At 33.4% G+C, this 21,937-nt stretch overlaps 1 protein-coding gene across 4 annotated transcripts in view; it reads left to right on the plus strand.

The window, feature by feature from the left end:
- The window catches only part of LOC126746992 (broad-complex core protein isoforms 1/2/3/4/5), a 117,230-nt gene that overhangs the window by 21,505 nt on the left and 73,788 nt on the right, over positions 1–21,937 (plus strand). For all 4 annotated transcript variants that reach the window (XM_050455456.1, XM_050455457.1, XM_050455460.1 and 1 more), the window contains exon 2: positions 20,403–20,605. In XM_050455456.1, the coding sequence (XP_050311413.1) occupies positions 20,420–20,605 (186 nt within the window). In that variant the 5' untranslated portion in view covers positions 20,403–20,419. The remainder of the gene's footprint in view (positions 1–20,402; positions 20,606–21,937) is intronic.

Below are 21,937 nucleotides of genomic sequence, written 5' to 3' on the forward strand. Positions count from 1 at the left end.
ATCTATGTCTAACCGAAAAAAAAACCCACAAAACACCGATAAAACTACAATTCTATTTATAACCGCCTCGACAACTTCATTAGAATAATAAAATAAAATCTATTATACGGGTTTTGAAATGCACTATAATGCCGCTAAATAACAACAAAGAAGTGTGGATTCTTTGTGGGTAGACCCGGCTAGACGTCGGCTAGACGACGACGACGGTCGACCGATTCTCTGTTTATTGCGATTAACGTACGTACATACGTACCGGTAGTTTCCTTGCAGCAAACAACGAACCGGAGGGGACTCTCAAGGTAGTTGAGATGGTTTGGTGCCCTCCTGAACGCCCGATCTGGGGCTTTGCTCTATTTGAAGACAAATATGTGTGTGTCTGGCCCTGACCGGGTATCGCACGGGTCATTCTCCGAGAAAAAAACGATCGGTTAATGAGATTTATGGCGGGTGTAAGGCATACAGAGGAAATGATCATAAGACAAATCGAAAATGGACTTTAAAGGCCAGAAAATTAAATTAGATTTTAGATTAGTCCAGGAATTAATTGACGAACACCTGGGGTATTGTCAGTTTTCAGCAAGAATTTTAAAAGTTATTAATATTTTCTAGTAATGTTTAAATTTTATTTTACATTCAATTTTAACATATATGCAAATGTTCGTCTGAGAACTTTCATTAGTATCACTTTCTTCATCGGTTAGGTGGATAATAAGCTCTGGAACTTCTTCGATTATGACTTCACGGTCATACCAATCTTGAATTAGTTTGTCGGTGTGACACACTTTCGCTTGCCACACTTCTGGCGTACATTTTTTTAAGGCTTTTTCCCACATTTCTAAAACGTTTTCTTCTGTATGCCCAACTTCACCAATATGTGTATTATAATGATGTTTTGTATCTGCCCAAATCATTTCAATAGCATTGAACTGACAATGGTAGGGTGGCAATCTTAAAACTTCAGTCCATTTGCTTGTAATAATTGATCTATTTTATATTTCTTCGGTTTTTTGTGTAACTTTCCTAAGCTCAACAATTCTGCTTATCAAATAGAATTTCATTTTTCTTGAGCCACTGAACAATCTCACCTCTTTTCCAAGAACATGATGGTTGCTTTTCCAACTCAACTAAATGATATGGAGCATTATCCATTACAATTAAAGATGGTTCTTCTAAATTTGGAATTAATTGACTGTCTACCCACTTTGTAAAGTTCTCACTATTCATTTCTCCATGATAATCCATCAGTTTCGATTTACTAGCAAAAACCAAACTGGCATTTTTTATAAAACCACCTTTGTGTCCAGCAAAGCGTTTTCCATCAAATCCACTCTTTACATTATCATCTTGCCATGATTTCATTTCGTTGCCCTTTGAGCAAATACATGTTTCATCGAGAAAAACTAGTTGACGTGTAAATTCTGAATGTTTATTTTCCATATATTTTCTGAAAAATGCTGCTCTCATTAAAGCTATATTAGGTGTCTCTTATTAGTGCTCTTCGGTTATCATCTTTCTTGTATTTAAACCCCAAATCACAAAGCAGGGTTCGTAGAGAACCATAGCTTATATCAACTATTTCTTTTTGGCATAGCTCTTCTTTAAGCCGTTGTATGGTTACATATTTCTCTGAAAGTATAATAACAATATACAATTTTTGCAATTTTTTTAAATCTATATACATATTATATAATACATTCCGAACCTCCATTTTAGTATCCTCATTCAGGTCGAGGGTTTTGGTTTTTCTTCGAGACCTATTTTTTCCAGGTGTTGAAGGCAGCTCATTTTGATCTTTGGATACTTTGATGCCGGTTACAGTTCTTAAGCTGATTTTCAGGGCGTGACACCTTGGCACTGTTGATAACTTCCATGATTCAGGAAAGATGCCAGTACTAAGAGATGTATTAATCACATCTAAGAGACACCAACAATATAATATGCGACGTCACATAGAACCTGTTTCGAGATTCCACTCTCACCACCTCCAACATTTTTTGAACTTTTAAGAATGCTTTTCATTTTTGCCATGGATAATATTTCAAATTTAGAAAAAACTCTATTGTCGTTGGAAACTCCCAATTTAGGATCTATCTAGCTGTTGCTGGCTGTGGAATATTTTGGATAATACTCGCGATATTACTAACAAAATATTCGTTAAATTTTTTCGCAATTTTTGCTTCTTACTTTACTGTTGCTACCTCAAACTTAATTTCATCTGGCATCGTTTGATTTTTTCTTGGTAAAAGAGTTTTTGAGGTTTTTCGATAGTTCTTTTGGGTTATTTCTATGTGCATCAACGCTCTCCTAATAATATTTCTTCTTCTCCCATCTGATTTTATTCACAATACTATTACTTTTGGTCTTATATTCATACCAGGTGTTCTTATTCTTATTAAATAATGGACAAACTCTTTGCGATGTTGTCACTATTCAGCAAAAAATTTAAAAGTACTAGAGGTTTGTTTTTTCAGAAAGTTGATGAATTATTGATTATTTTCCAGGCATTTATAGAAAAATTCTTGTTTTCTTATAGACACACAAGTTATATGAGAATGTACTTAACGTAGATCTTATTCAGTATCTGGAAAAGTTACTTAAGTAATTTTAATAGATTCAAGGCAGTTAAAATATTATTTTATTTCTTTTAAGCAGTTTTAGAGGATGGCCTGGAGTATTTGCTATATGAAGCAATTTCTGCACTTATTCCAGGGAATTTTAAGAAAATCATCTTTTTTTAACACCTCAAATCAGCAGCAAAATGACTAGCATAGTATTTATTGGGGATAAGCTATTGGCAATAACAAAAAAAAATTCATTACTTAAAATTTATTTTCCATCAACCTTAGGGTTTCTAAGTTTAATCTTCGGTACCTTAAAGTTGATGGAATTAATCAGACCGGTATAACTATATTTCAAGTTATTTATTACCTACATACCTGTACCTGTATATGGTAAATGTAGGTAAGTTGGGGTATGATCGGACAAGGGGCAAGTCCGAACGCAGCCTCCAAAAGTCATATTGTTATGGCAACAGCGCGGGAATCATTCTCCGCGTGAAACAAACAATAGCACGCAGTGCCCGACAAGACAACGTTTTGTTTTAAGGTGTTTCATGTAAACTACATACAGTTTTGTGTTTTTTTTTGGTTTATTTTGTGTATTCGAACTTACCCCCTTCGCCAAACTTTGCTTCAAAAGGTAAGTTATTAATATTATATAGGTAATCTCTGTTGTGAATGGTCTATCTTTATAAACTGTTTGGATTAGTAAATCATAACCTCAATTAGGAATGTTATTATGAGTTGGTTCGATCTTTCCCCGTATGTAGAAGTAAGGGGCAAGTTCGAATAACTTTTTCCGATCTTGCCCCAATACATCTACAGCATTGATTTTTTGTTACAGGTCTGACGATGGTTCGAAAATATGTAAGAAAATCCGACAGGGGGAAAAAGTACACCAAGGAGGACCTTGCGAGAGCCATTAATGAATTAGAAGGGGGATTAATAAGCCTCCACGGTGCATCAAAAAAATATCACATTCCAAAATCAATCACTGCATGATCATTCTAAAGGAACCCATGGCACTTAGCAATTTTCTTAGAACATGAAAGGATTTTGGTAAATGGTCTTAAAACACTTGAGAAATGGGGGTTTGGTCTCTCAAGAAAGGAAGTTTTGTTTATTGTAGCTGAGTATGTAACAAAAAATAACATTAAGACTTTTAAAAATAATGGGCCAGGTGCCGACTGGTTTATTAATTTTAAACAACGACATAAACTTTCGATTAAAAAGCCCCAGGCGGTGAAATATTCGAGAAAAAAAATGACCGATCCTTTTATAATCAACGACTATTTTAGCCTATTAGAGACAGTTTTAAATGACTTTATGAAAAATCAAATGATCTTCCACAGCAAATTTGGAATTTAGATGAGACGAGCTTGCCTATAGATCCATCTAAAACAAAGATAGTTGGTGCAAGAGGTGTAGCTTGTTCCCGTGTTACCAGTGGTCCCGGAAGAGAGAACGTTACAATTTTGTCTGCTGTGAATGCTGTTGGTGACAAAGCGCCCCCTTTAATTGTCTTTAAGGGCAAGAATGTATGGGACCAGTGGATGGCAGATCGAGACGGCGAAACAGATGTAGCATACGCTGCTAGCAGTAATGGTTGGATGGAGACAGACATTTTTGTCAACTTCATTAAGAAAACGTTATCTCCTGCACTGGGTGGGCTATATGATGGACACAGTACGCACGTAGACAATAGGGTAGTAACTCTTGCACAGGAAAATGGTATAACTATTTTAAAGCTTCCGCCGCATACCTCCCACCTTTTGCAGCCCCTTGACCTTGCTGTATTTAGGTCATTTAAAACAAGGAACTTGGGACCAAGAATTAGTTACTTGGCAAAGACAGAATCAAAGCGTTAAATTGCCAAAGAAAATATTTTCTGAAAAAGTGCGGAAAATATGGTATAACATAAGCCCAATTGGTATTCAAAATGGATTTAAGAAAAGTGGAATACATCCTTTTAATCCGACAGTTATTCCAAAAGAAAAATACCATCCTGAAACATTAAAAAAGTTTGAAAATATAAAGAATGCCGGTGTAGGCGTAACTGACAAAGCGAATGGTAATAATGACATTCTGGGCAGGGATATATTAGATGCAGAGTCAAGCAGTGCTTCACCTAAAATCACGACTGACGGAGAAATATCTGAGGGACAGTCTGGACCAACAAATGTTTCTTTTGAAGACCTTCTACTTGCAACCGTGAAACAGAATCCCATAAATGCTAAAATCAGAAAAAAAAGACGTGTTGCAACTGGTGATGTAGATCAGATGTTAGAATGCAGCACGAAGTGCCCAACACAAAGAACTAAGAAGCCTAGAAACCAGAAGTGTGGAAGTTCAGAAAGCACTAGCAGCAAAAGTAGTATAGAACCATTGTACGAAGAGTCTGATAACGATTTAGATTTCCTTGACGAAGAACAGAGAGATGAATTGGAAAACTTTAAATTAAATGCTTGGATATTAGCACAGATTTAACTAGCTACGCTCCAGATAACCACTCCAATGTATTTCATTTGTCCCCACTAAGAAAGCACCCGCTTGCTCGCGAACCAGCCGAAAACGGATATTTCGCTCCGATTGTGGCCCTGCGTTGCAAGTTTTAATTTTTGTCGGTAGGTATGTTCCGAGTCTTCGCTTCAATCATCGCATTGTAGCATCGCTTTCGGCGGCCACTGACGCACTTTTTTTCCTCGATGCGACGCCGATGCGACGGGGTTAATTTTATTGACTAAGTAGGTACTGTGACAATAATAAATGACGAATTTTTAAAGAGGTTTGTTTTACTTGAAAAATTTGTTTGCGATTTTTTTATTCGATAGTTTTATATTTTGCAACAAATTAAAAAAAAATTTAAAAGTATAAAAACGAGCGAAAAAGCTGTTCTTTTATTTTTTTTGCTTCTTTACTGTATAATCAATAAAAAGATTATAAATCATAAAAGTTTTTTTTATGTAAACAATAAAGTATATATCCGAAATATTTAAACTATAATAATGCAAGTTTTATGGTATATTAAAGATTTTTAAACGATAAATTCGAAAATAAAAATTTGATTTGATTCCCCCTGCCCCCAGTAGGTATTTCCCAAAAAAATCAAAATAGCTAATCGATGTATTTTAGCTCGGAAAATTCGAAAAGCGTAACAAAAAACCAATTGCATGAGAAACAAAAGACTTTTTGTGCAAGATTTTCTTCAAAATTTTTGTCTAATTTTAAAATTCTTTTACAATTTTTTTTTAATAAGTTTTATTTGACATTTATTTGAGAAGATAGGTATTAAAAAGTTAAGATAGGGAAGTGCAATTTGTTTTTCTTATTTTTAATAAAATAACCTGTAGGTCACCTTTAAAACAGTTGAATAAAAGTATAACATGTGTTATATCAAAGTTTTTAGAATTTTATGAGGAATATAGATAGAATAAAAAAATCTAAAAATGCGTTTTTTATGGGAGGCAATGCTACTCTTTCTAAAAATATATTCAAAACTACCTCTGCATATTTCACCTCGAGAGACTACCCCTAACTTTTTTTTTCAATTGGCTCCCTCAATTTTTTTTTATATTTTAATAGCGTTTTTCAGTTTTAGTAGGTACTACAGTGGAAATTTTTTTCTCATTAAAAAAATGAAAAAATATATTTTCATTTATTTTTTTTATAAAATTTTTATTTATTTCCTTTTATTTTTAATTATTATCAAATAAGTGCACAAATAAATGAAAATTTAATTCAAAAATATAATGAACATGTGCTTTTTCCTTCATTTTTTTAATGAATTTTTTTTTCATTGTACTCGAAAGAAAAATGCTGTCAAAATATTTAAAAATAAATTGAGGGTGCCATTTGAATTAAAAAATAGGGGTAGTTTCTCGGGGGTGAAATACGCAGGGGTAGTTTTGAATACATTTTTAGAAATAGCATTGTCTCCCATAAAAACCGCATTTTGGGTTTTTTTTTCTTCAAAAATGTCCAAGTTCTACGCTGTTAACGTTGTTGTGAGACACGCTGTATAGGAAACAATAAAACTTTTGTTGTAGAAAAATTTTGCATTACATTTTTGATACGTTAGAAAATAAATTGAGTGTAGGGCATCAGACATGCTCACCATTGGACATTGCTCACCATTCACCAAAAGAGAACTTTCTAAACGGAGGGAAAAAGAGACAGAGAGAGAGAGACAAAATCGGGGAAAAAGTTGCGCAATTTTTAGCTCAATAACATGCCATTTCAAATTTTTTTAAAATTCGAACGATTGTGAGGATAATCGAAAAAAACCGAATCTTTGAAAAATCTATTTTACTTTTTTCTGAGCCTATTTTAAAAATACCACCATGTAACACGGAAAAAATGGCAATGCAAAAGTGTGAATTATTATAAAATCGGAGCAAAAATAAGCTTAGAAAAAATACAGATGTTTTCTACTTAGAAAGTTGCTCCAAAATAGTTTTTACAAATTTTAAGTATTTTAAAAAATAAAGAAATTACATCACATTTTCGAAAATGGATGAATTTTGTTTTTTCAAAATATCTCAAATACCAAAAAAGATAAAATTCTACACTAAACGGGACTAAATTTCAAACAAAATTTTTAAAAACTTTCTCTATTTAACCATTTTTCTATCTCTAATGGTTTTCAAGATAGCAATATGCATGTATCACCAATTTCGGACACACTGTATAAGTATTGTATTTCTTTATTTTAGTGTAAAAACCTTTTACAAAAAGCGTTTCATAAAAAATATATTTACTAAAATTCTCTCATTAACACCTATTATTATTTTTTATATTCTCAAAAAGCTCTTTTTTTTTATCCATATAATAACATCGTATTTCTGATTTGAGCGGCTTACGATACGCAGGGTATTTCGTAAAGTTCATACCTACTCAAAAATAAAATTGTTCCATAACAACTTAACAAGTAGAGATTATTCTTTCTAAGCTTAGCTAAGCCCTTAAAATCCTCTTTACAAAAATATTATGAAACACTCTGTATCGTAAGCGACTCAAATTACATAGGTAAACATGATGTTATAATTAAAAATATAAATATTTTTCTGATATATCCACTTTTATGAAACGCTCTGTGTAAAAATGAATAACATCAACTTATTTAAAATAAAAAAGTGCTTCGATAATATTTTATACACAACTAATAACTAAAAAAATAAAAAAATCTAATTACCAGAATTTATTATCCATTGACTACAAATATTTGGATCTTTACTGGGAAACCTAAACATCCTGACCGTAGAGCTTCTATGCGAATTAGAACAATTAAAATATTAGCATTTGCTACCTCCTGGACGTTTTTTGTGATCCAAATTCATCATGTTCAGATTAAAAAATCAAAAGTAAAGCCACAAAACAAAAAGTAACACTGCAATTTACAAAATAATAGTCAAAATCAATTTAAATGAAGTATTACTGGATTAAAAGCCGATCAACGCATCGACTCAACATGCAAGCGACGAATGAACAAAAACAAATGAAAACATAAGGTGTGTGTGACCTAAAAATAAATGATGCCCATGTGCCAATAATAGTCAATAAAAAAAATAATAGGACGCCGACGATACAAGAGGCTCACCGCAACCCCTTAACGCCGTAATAAATTTATGGTCGCCCGAGGTGATCGGTATGGGCGCCCGGGTCTTATTATGTTTGGCAACAGCGCGCAACAAAACGTGCTGTTGGTCAACCGGCTTGAAAAGTCGGGCGACATTTCTGGTGACATTTCTGCCTATGCGAGTGTTTATCTGGAGCGTAGCTAGTTAAATCTGTGATATTAGTCAAATACTGTAGCAAGAAGACTGTAAAATATTATGCGGGAAAAATCGTAGAAATAAACAAAGTTCAGCGCGAATGTGTTGTGAAGTTTTTAAGATTTAAAGAAGAACTCAAAAAATTTGTTTGGCCTAAAACTGACGATATTGACCCTATAATCTATGAAAACATAGAAATATTCTTACCGAACCCTCTACAGAATAAGGAAAATCATTTCGTTTAATCAATTAACGTAGATCAATCAATTTAACGTAGATTTTAGCGCATTAAATATTGCTTAACCTTTGTATTTTTTCTAAAAATAAAGATTGCTACTGTATTTTAGTTTTTTAGGGCTGTTTTTATTTAAATACGGGGTAAGATCGAACACATACAAAAATTATACGACTATGTGTACAGTTTAAATAGGAAGAAATTTGCCAGGGGCTTGTTCGGAATTCGATGTTACCCCGAGGGTGTTCTTTACAGACTTGTATTATAACTTAACCAGTTGTCCGATCTTTCCCCTTCCCCCCGGGACAAATTCGAACTACTGTTTTTTTTTTATTTTATTTTTTTATAATTTTTCCTATTAACAAATATTAAGTTACACCCAGCGAACTCTTTGCTTACATATTAAAGTTGAAACCTGTAGATTGTGACTTATTTTTAAAATCATTTTACGATACTATGATCAGGTAAATTTTAACTAATCTATATTCCGTGCGATCTTGCCCCAACTTACTTATAGCTTATGTCTGTCTTCGTTTATTTAACGATGTTATCCAGTATCTGGAAAAATTTGAAAATTTCTACAACCTGGAAAAAACTACTTTGAAGTAATTTTAATGCTTTAAAGACAATTAAAGTATTAGTTTATTTCTTCCATGTTTTGCTAGAGGACAGCCTGGAGTATTTGATATATGAAGCAATTTCTACACTTATTCCAGGGTTATACAGGGTGTTACAGAATAAGATAAATTATCCTTAAGGGTGTTAATCCTTAAGGTAATTTTAAGAAGAAATTTCAAATGAAGCTAAATGACCTAAACTCTTTAGGACTTCTAGAATTAGAGTTGTTATACTATAATGGTAAAATAATGTACATATGTTTATGTTTTTACATAAGTTTATTAAATAAATAAATTTATTTTATTTTTAGTAATAAATTGACAATATATGAAAATGTCTTAATTTTTTTCCGTGGTGGTTGAAAAAAAGTCAAGAAATTAAATTTGCACTAAAATGAATGGGAATTATAAAAATTATTTTTATTTTACGGAAAAGCAGTGGGGTACATAATATTTATTAAAAATATTTAGTATTCGTTCCTGTACGGACGCCACTGGTTAAACTTTTAACAGTTCAAATAAGAATGATCGTAATAGGCGTTACACATGTAGCTGTCAGTCTTTGAACAACATCGACAGTTTCATAAAAAAAACAAGTATTTTCTCAAAAGCCTTTCCATTACATTAAACGAAAATCACTTCACGGAACACTATAAAGCTGGATTAATAAAATAATTGATGCGTTACGTAATGTACCATGGGGGATGATTGAGTCAGTAATAATTTGGGTAATTAGTAGTATAACGTAATACTTGATCGCTCCTACAGTTGGATATATTTATTATTAGACACAGGCCACAGTCTTGTAAGGTCAATATTCGATTTTTCGATCAGTTTTTTCTGTGATGATATAAAATCGAAATTTTTCGTTTTTTGTATAGCTTTTCTATGTAACCTTTATGTACGGCATCCATTGCAAAAACAAAAATTTCAGTACTTTTTGAGAAAATTGCCTTTTTTAGTATTACGGTTTACTTATGATGTTCTCCCATCGTAGACAAAATAAAATAAAAAATTGATTTTTGGAAGAATCGCTGTTATTATTTACTATTATAACTTTTATTTAAATCAAAACTTTCGTGGACGTACATAGTCCCAATAACTGCTTTTTGTTTTGTTTTTAATGAATTATTGTAAAATACTTTTTCTTTTACTCTCCCATTGCATAAATAAAAAAATGAAATTTCCAGTGCTTTTTAAGAAATATACCTTTTTTAGTTTTGAAGTTTTTCATGATCCACTGCATGTTTCTCCCACTGTATAGTAAATAAAATCTAAATTTATTTTTGTGACCTCTTATGGGAATTATGCCTTTTTTATTTTTTCCTGGTTCTCCTATGGGACATAGAGGCTTATACTATAGGATTTTTTAGTTGGTAAATTTAAAGATTTGGCCAAATTTTCAAAATTATGAAATTTTCTAATCAGTTTTGGTGATAAATCAAAAAAATGGCAATAATTTCTTTCTAGCTCATTTTTGGAGAAAAATCGGAAACAACCTTGTTTTATACTCCTAAAAAGAGTAAAACAAAAATTAAAATTTTGTGTAATTTTTAAGTAAATTGCCTCTTTTGATTTTAAAGTTTTTCTAGATCTTTTATATTTCTTTTCCCATTGTGGATCAAATAAAGTAATTTTTTTACTACAGATAGTTCTTATAGTTTTACATAACTTTACACATTTATAACATATTTTTAAAAAAATAAATAAGGTGATTTAAAAAAAATGGATAAAAATAAATTTTCTTCTAAGTAAACATATTTTTTTTAAGATTTTGCTATTAAAAATAGAGACTTTCTTTATAAAACCCAAATATTAATTTAATCAATAAAAAATATTAATTTACCGTACTTTTCCAAAAAATTACTTGTTCTTAATAACAAGTTTTTCGAGATTTTCTTCCATTGTATCGAATATAATATAAAAATTAATTTTCTTAATGATAGCTTTGCATTATCCATAAAATTTTTATAAAAACCAGATTTTTGACAGGTCCGTAGATTTTTAATCAAAAAATAAAACTTGAATGATCTTTGGAAATATTTGTGGCCAATTTTTCACCATGAATTGTGGGTGGCATTCTTTGAAATTTTTTTTTTCATGTTCAATATAATTTCCAAAAAATAGTTTTTAATCTGACTTTCGAAATTTAAAAATTGCTTTTTAAGGATATAACATTTTTGCCTTAAATAGACATTAAATTAGCATTTCCGTTCGCACGGATTAGTTGCGGCTTTTGTGACCACTAAATTCTCTATTATCACGCTATTTTTGGTCTTTGATAGCAAAACAAATATTTTGATTATTCTATAACTAAAATTGGTCACGTTTTTCTATGAGAAATTAAAAAGCAAGATACTTAGTACTAAAGGCTCTATCTCTCTTTCTCTCTCAAACATATTCAATTTTAAAAAGAAAAACTACAAAAAATTAAAACTCATCAGATAAGTGAAAACTCGCCATTTTCCGGTAGAACGACCCAATTTCCCAGCGCGCCGGTTCCTTTTCCTTTCGTTCTAGGACGCGCGTAACAGTGCGTCCGGATTTTTTCCATCTCCCGTTCTATTTTCCGTGTTCTTCTTTCTATTTTCCCCCCTCATAATTTCCTCCTGTCCCTCCCTTCTCTCCCCCTTAGCCCGGGCAGGGGGTTTCTCGTACCCTCCGCACGTCGCAGCCTCCCTTTTCCTCACGGGGCTGTGCGCGCCCCCCAACTCTGTCCAATCAAATTTTTTTATAATGAACATTTTTAATGATCGAACCCTGAAGGGAGGCACATTTAGGGCCTCGAGGGGAGAAGGGCGGTGATGTCACACGAAGGGAGGCTGCGGGGATTTTTTGAGGACCGTTAGGGGTCTAATAATAAAAAAAGGTTTTTTAGGGCGAGTTGCCGGTGAGGTTTTACGTCTGGTTATGTTTGCCGGATAATTTTGATAGATGTTACTGTTTGCCTGTGTGTTCTGGTTATTGCTGACTATTATGGGGCTTCTGGCTCGTTTTAGGGTGCTAAAGATGCCTTTTTGTACTTTATACATTAAACTAATTAGAAATTGTTTGTGGGCCCGTTAATGTATCTAATGCAAGGTGGCATATGAAATGTTTCATTTTTAAAGTGGGCACTCATTTTCATGAAACTACCCATATAATGTCCAAGAGAGTATGCCCTACAGATTTAATTTAAGGTTCTAAGGTTCTCAGCTGGGTCTTCAAATTTATGAATCACTTCAAACGCTAAAATCGCAGGAACTAATAAAAGTACATATATCCATGAAATAAAAAGCACGAGGATATTATAACCTATAAATTCTTGTTACAAAATACTTTTTAAAAGGTCCAATGAATACTTTCCTAAATATTAATTTTTTAATGTAGCGATGTGCAGGGAAGAGATTTGTCTTTCAAAGCAACCATTCACTTCAAAGTCGCAAATTTGAGCATCTAATAAAAGGATTTATATTCAATTCAACTGAATTTATTTAGTAAATAATTTAAATACAGAAGAAACATTTTAAGAAATTCATGGACTATATCTTTGTAAACTAACAATGTGTGAAGATACTTTAAATACAATATAAATATATAATGTATACTTAAATATTATAACTTTTTAATATACTTAACCTATATTAATAAACCAGTTTAAATTAGTGGCGATTTCAAAAGAAAAGAAAAGGGCATTGCCTAAGTCTCAAAAGGCTCTTTTGAGGCTTGTATGAGTTAGGCCTTACTAGAGGTGGAGGCGCATTATTGGCCATACGTTCACACCTGAGAACCGTGACTATTGATGTTAGTAACCTGTTGATAGTGTCTGCTTTAATTGATTTAGTAGGTTTTAAATGTTATATCAACGATCATCTTATAGTCCACGTTTTTGTGACTTATATTCCACCTCAACTTTCCAGTTTAGCCTTTGAACAATTTCTGGATCTGTTTTCGCACATGGTAAATGACTGCAAAAATGTCCCGGTAACGGGAGATTTTAATGTACCATTCTATGAATCTGAACGACCTAATACAGACCTAAGACAGTAAAGCTCATAACCTAAAATATTTTGCAGACCTCACAGGTCTTACGCAGCTCAATTCAATATTAAACATAAATAACCGTAAGTTGGATCTCATATTCACAAACATATCCGGGATTGTATCTCATGACACTGCACCTTTGTTGGTTGAGGATAATTATCATCCCGCACTTTTAATATCTTTTGATTGGCAAGTAGCTAAACTATCCAATTTTACAACAAATAATTTATGTAAGTCATATAACTTTAAGAGAGCTGATTTACCAAGTCTTTATACATCTTTGTATAATGTAGACTGGTCGTTTCTAAATAATTTAAATAACATTAATTTGGCCTGTCAACTATTTTATGATAGGCTTTACCAACTGCTTGATTTGCATGTTCCTTTATTTAAAATTAATAAAAAGAAGAGGTGGTTTCCATCCTGGTATTCTACTGAACTTAAACACAATATAAAACTTAAAGCAAAATATCACAAGGCATTTAAAAATTCAGGTAGTAACTTCCACTTTACTGAATTTGAAAGATTTAGAACTGTTGTTAAATCACAGATAAATACTTGTTATGCATCTTATATAAATGAAATTCAAAACAGTATATCTACTAATCCTGCTTTATTCTGGTCATATATACAGACAAAGAAGGGTTGTTCAAGAATAACAGGTAGAATGCATGACCATAACGGAGTGTATGAGGAATCGACTCACATAGTAAATGCATTTGCGTCCTATTTCCAAAGTGTTTATACCTCTACAAACAATGATGAAACTGACCATCTGTTATTCAATCCAAATGATAACCATGTAGTTTCAAATCTCTGTGTGCATATAGATGATATTTCTGAGTTGGAAATTGAGCAAACTTTGAAAAATATGAAGAGTAAGTCTAGTTCGGGCCATGATCTTATTCCCTGTTTTCTACTAAAAGATTGTAGTGCTATTTTCGCTGAGCCTCTTAAATATATTTTTAATTTGGCCTTAAAGACATGCACATTTCCGTCATGCTGGAATCTGGCTAGGGTATATCTGATATTGAAAAAGGGGGATGCTTCTGATATTGCCAATTACAGACCAATCGCGATTCTCAGTAGTGTTGGAAAGGTCTTTGAGAAAGTCATATAAAACCGTATGTTTCCAGCAGTTCATAGACTCATCGCCACGCAGCAACATGGATTTATGCCCCAACGTTCTACAATGTCTAATCTGTTTCAATTTACTCAATTTTTAAGTGATGCTATTGATGACGTCGGCCAGACTGATGTAGTTTACACAGACTTCTCAAAGGCCTCTGACTGCATTGATCATTTTACTGTACTTAAAAAACTATGCTCTTTTGGATTTAGTCCATCACTTGTCTCATATTTTAGATCATATCTTACTTCAAGGCAACAATTTGTTTCTTATAACGGCTTTAAGTCTGAGTTGTATTTGGCTTCATCTGGGGTGCCTCAAGGATCGAATTTGGGGCCTTTACTGTTCTTACTTTTCATCAATTACCTTTCCTGCGCCTTAACTTGTGAAAACTTACTGTTTGCCGACGATTTGAAAATATATAGCAGAATCAATAGTATTGACCACTGTGTATTTCTCCAACATCAACTTAATATTTTACACACCTGGTGTATAAAGAATAAACTTAAAGTAAATATATCTAAATGTAAAGTAATGATATTCACTCGGAAACGTAAACCATTAAATTACGTATAGAGTATCAGTTCTGAAGAATTTGAGCATTATGAAAATATACATGATTTGGGGGTTACATTTGATACCCAACTGACATTTATTCCCCACACTTAGTCAGTCCTTTCATCCGCAAATAGAGTTTTAGGTTTCATAATGAAAACTGTAAACAATTCACTAATATTACATCTCTTAAAACACTGTTTTACTCACTAGTTTGATCAAGACTTGAATATTGCTGCTTAGTGTGGTATCCAATATATCAGATTCATTTTACGGCTCTAGAGAATGTTCAAAGAAAATTCCTCAAATTTTTGCATTTGAAGAAAACTGCAGTCTATCCTCAAAGAGGATTTGTTAATGCGCTTTTACTGTATCAATTTAATATCGATTCTCTTGTCGAACGACATAAATGGGAACTATGACATTTTCTTGAAGAGCAAATCTGGTTAAATGCTTGTGAATCTCTGATACAAGTGAATGATCCATTTTTCTTTTATTTAAAATATTATTTTCAGGAAACTAAAGATTGTCCTTGTTCAACAGAATTTTTAAAACAGCATTTTGACAAGTAGATAGTTTTCTTTAATTAAAATCATATAAACTGCCCCATTGATTCCATTCCTTATTGATTCCATCTAGAATCCGTATAATACAGGGTCCGGCAAAATGATCTCCCACATTTTGATTTTTCATAAAAACGCCAATGTAAATGCTATTTATATTTTATTTTTATTAGCTAAAAATATATGGTATTCCATTTTGTTTTTATTAAGTTTTGAAAATTACAGAGTCCAAGTGGCGACCATTTCTTTCGACACACATTCGAAGCTGATTTCTGAAAGTTTCCATTACTCGAGCAGTAATTTGAGGCGATATTCCTGTAATTTCTTGGCGTATTGCTGCTTTCAATTCATCAATGGTTCGGGGATGATGTTAAAAAACCTTCTCTTTCAGGTAGCCCCAAAGGAAAAAGTCGCATGAGGCAAGATCGGGTGAACGCGCAGGACACCCAACGTCTCCACGTAACGAGATTACGCGTCCTGGAAACATTTCCCTTAACAGGTCCATTGTCCTTCTTGCCGTATGAGTTGTAGTCCCATCCTGTTGAAACCACACATCCGGATGTTCAAGTTTCCTAAGTTTTAGTTCCAAAAAATTACGTGGCATGTCGACATATCGATCAGCAGTTACCCCTCCTTCTTCAAAAAAATAGGGACCCCAAACACCAAAAGAACCAACAGCACACCAAACGGTAACACGTTGGCTATGAAGTAGCCTTTCATGGAGCTGCCGCGGATTTTCTGGTGCCCAGTAGCGAAAATTCTGCTTGTTCACACAGCCAGACAAATGGAAGTGAGCCTCGTCACTCGTTATTAAAAGCGCATTTTGTGGGACGTTTTGAAGAATATCATTGGAATATTCTCGGCGATTTTCCCAGTTCACTAAGTTCTGTCAATGATTTTGTATGGGTGGAACTTCAGATCGGTGTGCAAAATTCTTCTTACAAAACGATCTGACAAACGCAAAGCAGAGGCACGTTTAACAGCTGAACGTCTAGGAGATCGTTCAACTGCTTCTCTTACAGCTGCAATGTTTTCAGGTGTCCGAACACTTCTGGGTCTACCAGTTGATTTTCTTTTTAAGGCTGAACCTGTAGCTCTAAAATTTGAAACCCACAACAGTATTGTTTTGCGATATGGAACTGGATCATGTCTACCAAGCGCGAAGTGCAACGAAAACTTCTGCAAAGCTCTTCTGAAAACTGCGTTTGAATCTAAGCTTTTTTAAGAGGAAATAGTGCTGTTAATGCCTGTACGTTTTAAACTATAAAAGGATTTTTATTTAAAAGAAATATAAAATTATTAGTAATACAGTAATACTTTCAAATTAAACTACGAGACAGTTTTACCACTAATCAAAACACGTGTCGAGAGTAAAAAATGAAGAGTTCTGGTTAGTGGTAAAACTGTCTCGTAATTTAAGCATCACACCAAAGGTTCCAACCATAGGACTTCTTTTAAATTGTTGTCAATAAACTCAATTAAGACATCAATAACGATAAAGCATTTATTTCTGTAGAAACTATTAAAATTATAATTGACAGTAGAGCCCCTACAGTCGTCTAGCCTTTTTGGCTGTACGCGCCTTAATTTGCTTTGTTGTAAGACTTTGGCCATCGCACAATTCCTCGAAATGTTGCAAGTTGGAGTTTTGATAATTTGCATGTTTAACAGCAACTTGAGTGCTGAATGAGCTGTTCGACTGCCTTTTAACAACGTAGCTGCAATACCTGATGAAGAAAGTGCGAGTGCAATTCCATTTTGCGATCGAATCGCTGCCAAAATTAATGAGATTAAAAACGTTTTTCCAGTTCCACCAGGAGCATCTAAGAAAAACAGTCCCCCAGTTTCATCGTTGACTACTCTCATCAGCGTATCATAGGCATGTTTTTGTTGTTGATTTAATAGGGGAACGTTTCGGTGAACTATTTCCGTCAATGCCTCAGAATCATATTCGGTTTCGCGTCTTAACTCTTGATTAAATGCGTCGTGCATTAGGCGATTGGGACCTATCATTCCTTTTGTTGGTAAGCATCAAGCACATGTCCTCAATTAAAATTAATGCTTCATTTTTAATTTCTTCGTTCATTTGCAAATCTGCATTCGATGTCCTAAGTCGCATCTGATGCAATATATATTCGGCCATATGATAGTTATATTTGTTCCACAGATTGACGTTGATGGGAAGAATGTAGACAAAATTATAGAAAATAATGTTCGTATTTGCTTAGCATTTAATAAAACTACAGCATCTTCCAGAATGTGGTGCCAATGAGTATCATTTTCTAGCAATCCCATAAGTTGACAGGCTTCTCTGTATGTGCCGCATAATACACCATTAATAGTTCGCAGATGTTGGAATGATGTTGGTCCACGAACATTGATTAATAGTAAACGCAAATAAAAACACTCGTCTTGGTTGGGATGAATTGTGTAAAGACGTCCTAGTGCATCGGCTGACCTTTCTTCGTTGAAATTTCTTTAACGATTGATTCCAGGTATAATACCTTGGCATTTTGGAGTAAAGCAGCGTTCGGGCACATTTCAAAGAAGCTGGTCAGTGTTGTTAGTGGGGGCCTGTCAGCTTGTTGTAATACATTATGTGCTGTAAAATACACTCGTTGCCCATTTTCTAAATGTACCGCCAAGTGAACAACAGTGGGGTGTCTTTCATGCAAAGCAAATGAAAAGATTCGCCACATCGCTTCATTACTGCTAACATAGTGACCCATTTGAAATTAAGTGATTTCATCTCTTGCATTTTCGGCAGTAATTCCGAACACAGCCATGTCACTACCTTTGTTCACATATTTGCAGATGTATTTAATAGACTTTACAGAATGGCAATATTCTACATTTATGTGTGCTTTAAATGTTTTGGATAATAATGGCGAAAATGGAACAACCCAACGATTATCAACCTCCTGTTGTTTCTCGCAACCAATTCGTTGTGGTCTTCCACTAATGGTCTTTTCACCGAATTGTTGTATACACAACGCTGATTAACTTGTTGGGTTGAATCACCCATAAAATAAATTTGCAAAAATTGGTAGTCACTATCTGGCGTTGGCAATATTATTTGTCCCAACTGTAAAATTATTTAAGACCTCTAGTTGGGATATTCAGGATAGTTGGTTGGGACAAATTTCTATTTTTGCTCCAACTAAATTTCATTTTACATTAATAAATTTCTTTTTATGCACTTCATGCTTGTTTGTCCCAATTAAAGCATGTTTGGGAGAGGGCTCCCCCGCCAAACCCCTTCCCCCCAAGTGTCCGTCATTGGCAGTCACATTGCTGCAATTCTTCGAATGAATCTGCAAATTATCCTTGTGGGGTTGATCAGACATTATAGGGCAAAAAGTGAGAAAAAATGTTTTTGAACAATTAAGGTTAAGCAAATTATTTTCCAGCCAATCACGCACGCTAGTAAGATCCATTTCCGCTTTCTTGTATGTTTCTTCCCAAGTTTTTCCATGAAAAAGGAGAACAGTGTCATCCGCATATATGAAACTAATAAGAACGTATGTCCTATAAATATTGTTTAAGGTCTAAAATAGTTCAAGCACTATTTTTATAAATAGAATTTTTTTATATTGGTATTCGAGGAACAGGTTTGGCCTTTAAGTGATCACTGATTTCATAGTTCAAAATCTCAGAAACTAATAAAGGGATTTCCATGGAACGAAATATATGATATTAAGGAAAAAATCTCCTATTTCAAGTCCAAGGAATATTTTTAGAAAATTTCAAGCAATTTTTTCATGCAGTGGTGTCAGGGGAACAGGTTTGGCCTTTAAGAAGAATTTATCTAAATCTAAAAGTGTGATATTCAGAACAAAATGTACTAAAAGTCTTATTGAAAATCCAAATAGATTCAGGCACTATTTTCGGAAATAATAATTTTTTAAGCACCGGTGTCCGATGAAGAGGTTTGGCCTTCAAGGTGATCACTCACTTCAAAGTCCCAAATCTCATAGATTAATTGACAGATTTTTATGAAACCAAAAGTATGATATTAAGAAAATAATATAGTATAAGTCTTATTAAAAGACTATAGTGGTCTAAACAATATTACCAGAAATATTAATTTTTTCATACAGTGGTATACGAGGAAAAAGTTTGGCCTTTAAGATGTTTACTGATTTCAGTATTAAAAATCTCAAAAGCTAATGGAGGGATTTCCATGAAATGAAAAGTATAATATTAAGGTAAAAATGTGCTATAAATATTATTAAAAGTCCAAAATATTCAAATACTATTTTCAGAAATATTATTTTTTTTTATGTAGTAGTACCCGAGGAAAAGGTTTAGACTTCAAGGTTATCACTGACTTCAAAGTCCAAAATCTCGTTAATTAATAGGGAGATTTTTATAAAACCAAACGTGAAATATTAAGAAAAGTGCGTGCTATAGGTTTTATTAAAAATCTAAACTAGTTTAAGAAATATTTTCGGAAATAATAATGTTTTTATGCAGTGGTCTCCGATGAAGGGGCCTTCAAGGTGACCATTCACTTCAAAGTCTAAAATCTCAGGAACAAATTGAAGGACATTTATAAAACAAAAAACATAATATTCAGAAAAGTATTCTGTATACATTTTAATTAATGTCTAAAATTATCCAAGTAATAATTTACGATCTAGAACACTTTAAGGCTAATAGACCGTTAAAACTAAATAATCTCCTGATGAAATCATTTTTCAAGGAATAACTCTCGCCGGATGGGTTTTTTGACACTGCAATCGACTCTCTTTTTCTAAAACAACAACTATTTGTTTGTTTTAGTGTCTGAAGGTTACGTTTATTGGTAAATCATACACGTTGCATTTCAGTACTTAAAAAATAAATAAAAATTTGTTGTTAGAATGGTTTATGGCACTATACCGGATGTTCCTATAAAATCATTTTTTTTTTGTATAAACCTCACATAAATTTTTTTACTTGATTTCAGCATAAAAACCGACGACAATGGTGGACACTCAACATTTTTGTCTGCGCTGGAACAATTACCAGAGCAGCATCACTTCCGCTTTTGAGAACCTCCGTGACGACGAGGATTTCGTCGATGTGACGCTCGCGTGCGACGGTAAAAGCCTGAAGGCGCATCGCGTCGTTTTGTCGGCCTGTAGTCCCTACTTTCGAGAGTTACTTAAGGTAAGTCCGTTTCCCTAAAACTCAGAAAAACATCCGCAAGTTGGCAACGTCGAGAAACTACTCGGGCTCACGTAAAAACGAATTTCGGGGTTGCCAAAGTGCCAAAAATTTCCAAACGTATGACTCAGATTAATTAATTCGAGAGTAAGCGGGGCGAGCGTACGTCAAGCATGCGTTAGTGCGTATCAGTAAGAGGAGATGTTGTCTCTTAAAGCGTTTTTACTGTTAAATAACTTATTATAAAATTCGTTTTTACGGCAATTAATCCAAAAATTACAAAAACATTCTTACACTCACTTATTGCTTGCACAAGCTGGGAACGTCGTTGACAATCTTTGATGCATTCATGAAAATTTAAGATGCGCCTAAGTTATAAAACAAGATTAAAAATAGCACGCGACGTTGCCAGAGTGAAAACAATTTTTTAACATAAAATACAGGATGTCATTATATTAATTAAATTCATTAAAATTTTATCACTCTTACAATCAGGCAACGTCGATAATCGCCTAATACACAGATGCATCCAGGCTTGCCAAAGCAAGCTATAACATGTAATAAAGAACCGCGCGACATTGCCAATGTGCTTAAATTATAAGAGTTTTAACTACTTAATTAATGCAGTAGTATGGACTTCAGGGTGACCACTACAATATGATTTTTTTATGCATTGATGATCTGCTTTAAAGTTCAAAATCTCAGAAACTAGTGAAAGTATTTTCATAAAATAAAGAGTGTTATATTAAAAAACGCATGTACAACAAGTCTTATTATCTTAAATTGAAAGAACTCGTCCATTATCTCAAAGAGACCTACGTAACTAGAGAAAAAAAAATGGAGTTCTTTCAATTTGAAAATGCTTGTCAAGCCAAACTTGTCCGACTGTACAGATCCCACCTAATTACAAGAAAGAACCTTTTACTGAAAATTTGGTTCATGCAAAGTTGCCTGAAATCAGGTTTAACGCTGAAGCTCGTTAACATCAGATGCGGCTCACACACTCTATGTTTACAGAGAGCTTTAAACATGGGAAGACGGATATGGATTAAGGAGGAAATAAAACAACATTACAAAACACTTAACAGAATCAACTTTAAACTCAAGTACTTACATTTTACATTAACGTTAACGTTGTTCTTTGCGGAGTTTCTATCCTTGGATTCTAAATTGAGAGAAGATGTAGAAGATTTTGGTGCCAATACATACCGTAGGCTTAGTAAGAAATTGTACAACTTAAGAATTTCACAAAGACCAAAGAGTCGTGACCATATAGAGCAGAAGCGGGAGCTGGGTAGGAGCAATAGTAACTTATTTCATAAACGTTTTCTTAAT

The sequence above is a fragment of the Anthonomus grandis genome, chromosome 18, assembly GCF_022605725.1.
Source record: "Anthonomus grandis grandis chromosome 18, icAntGran1.3, whole genome shotgun sequence".
In the NCBI taxonomy this organism is placed as follows: Eukaryota; Metazoa; Arthropoda; class Insecta; order Coleoptera; family Curculionidae; genus Anthonomus; species Anthonomus grandis.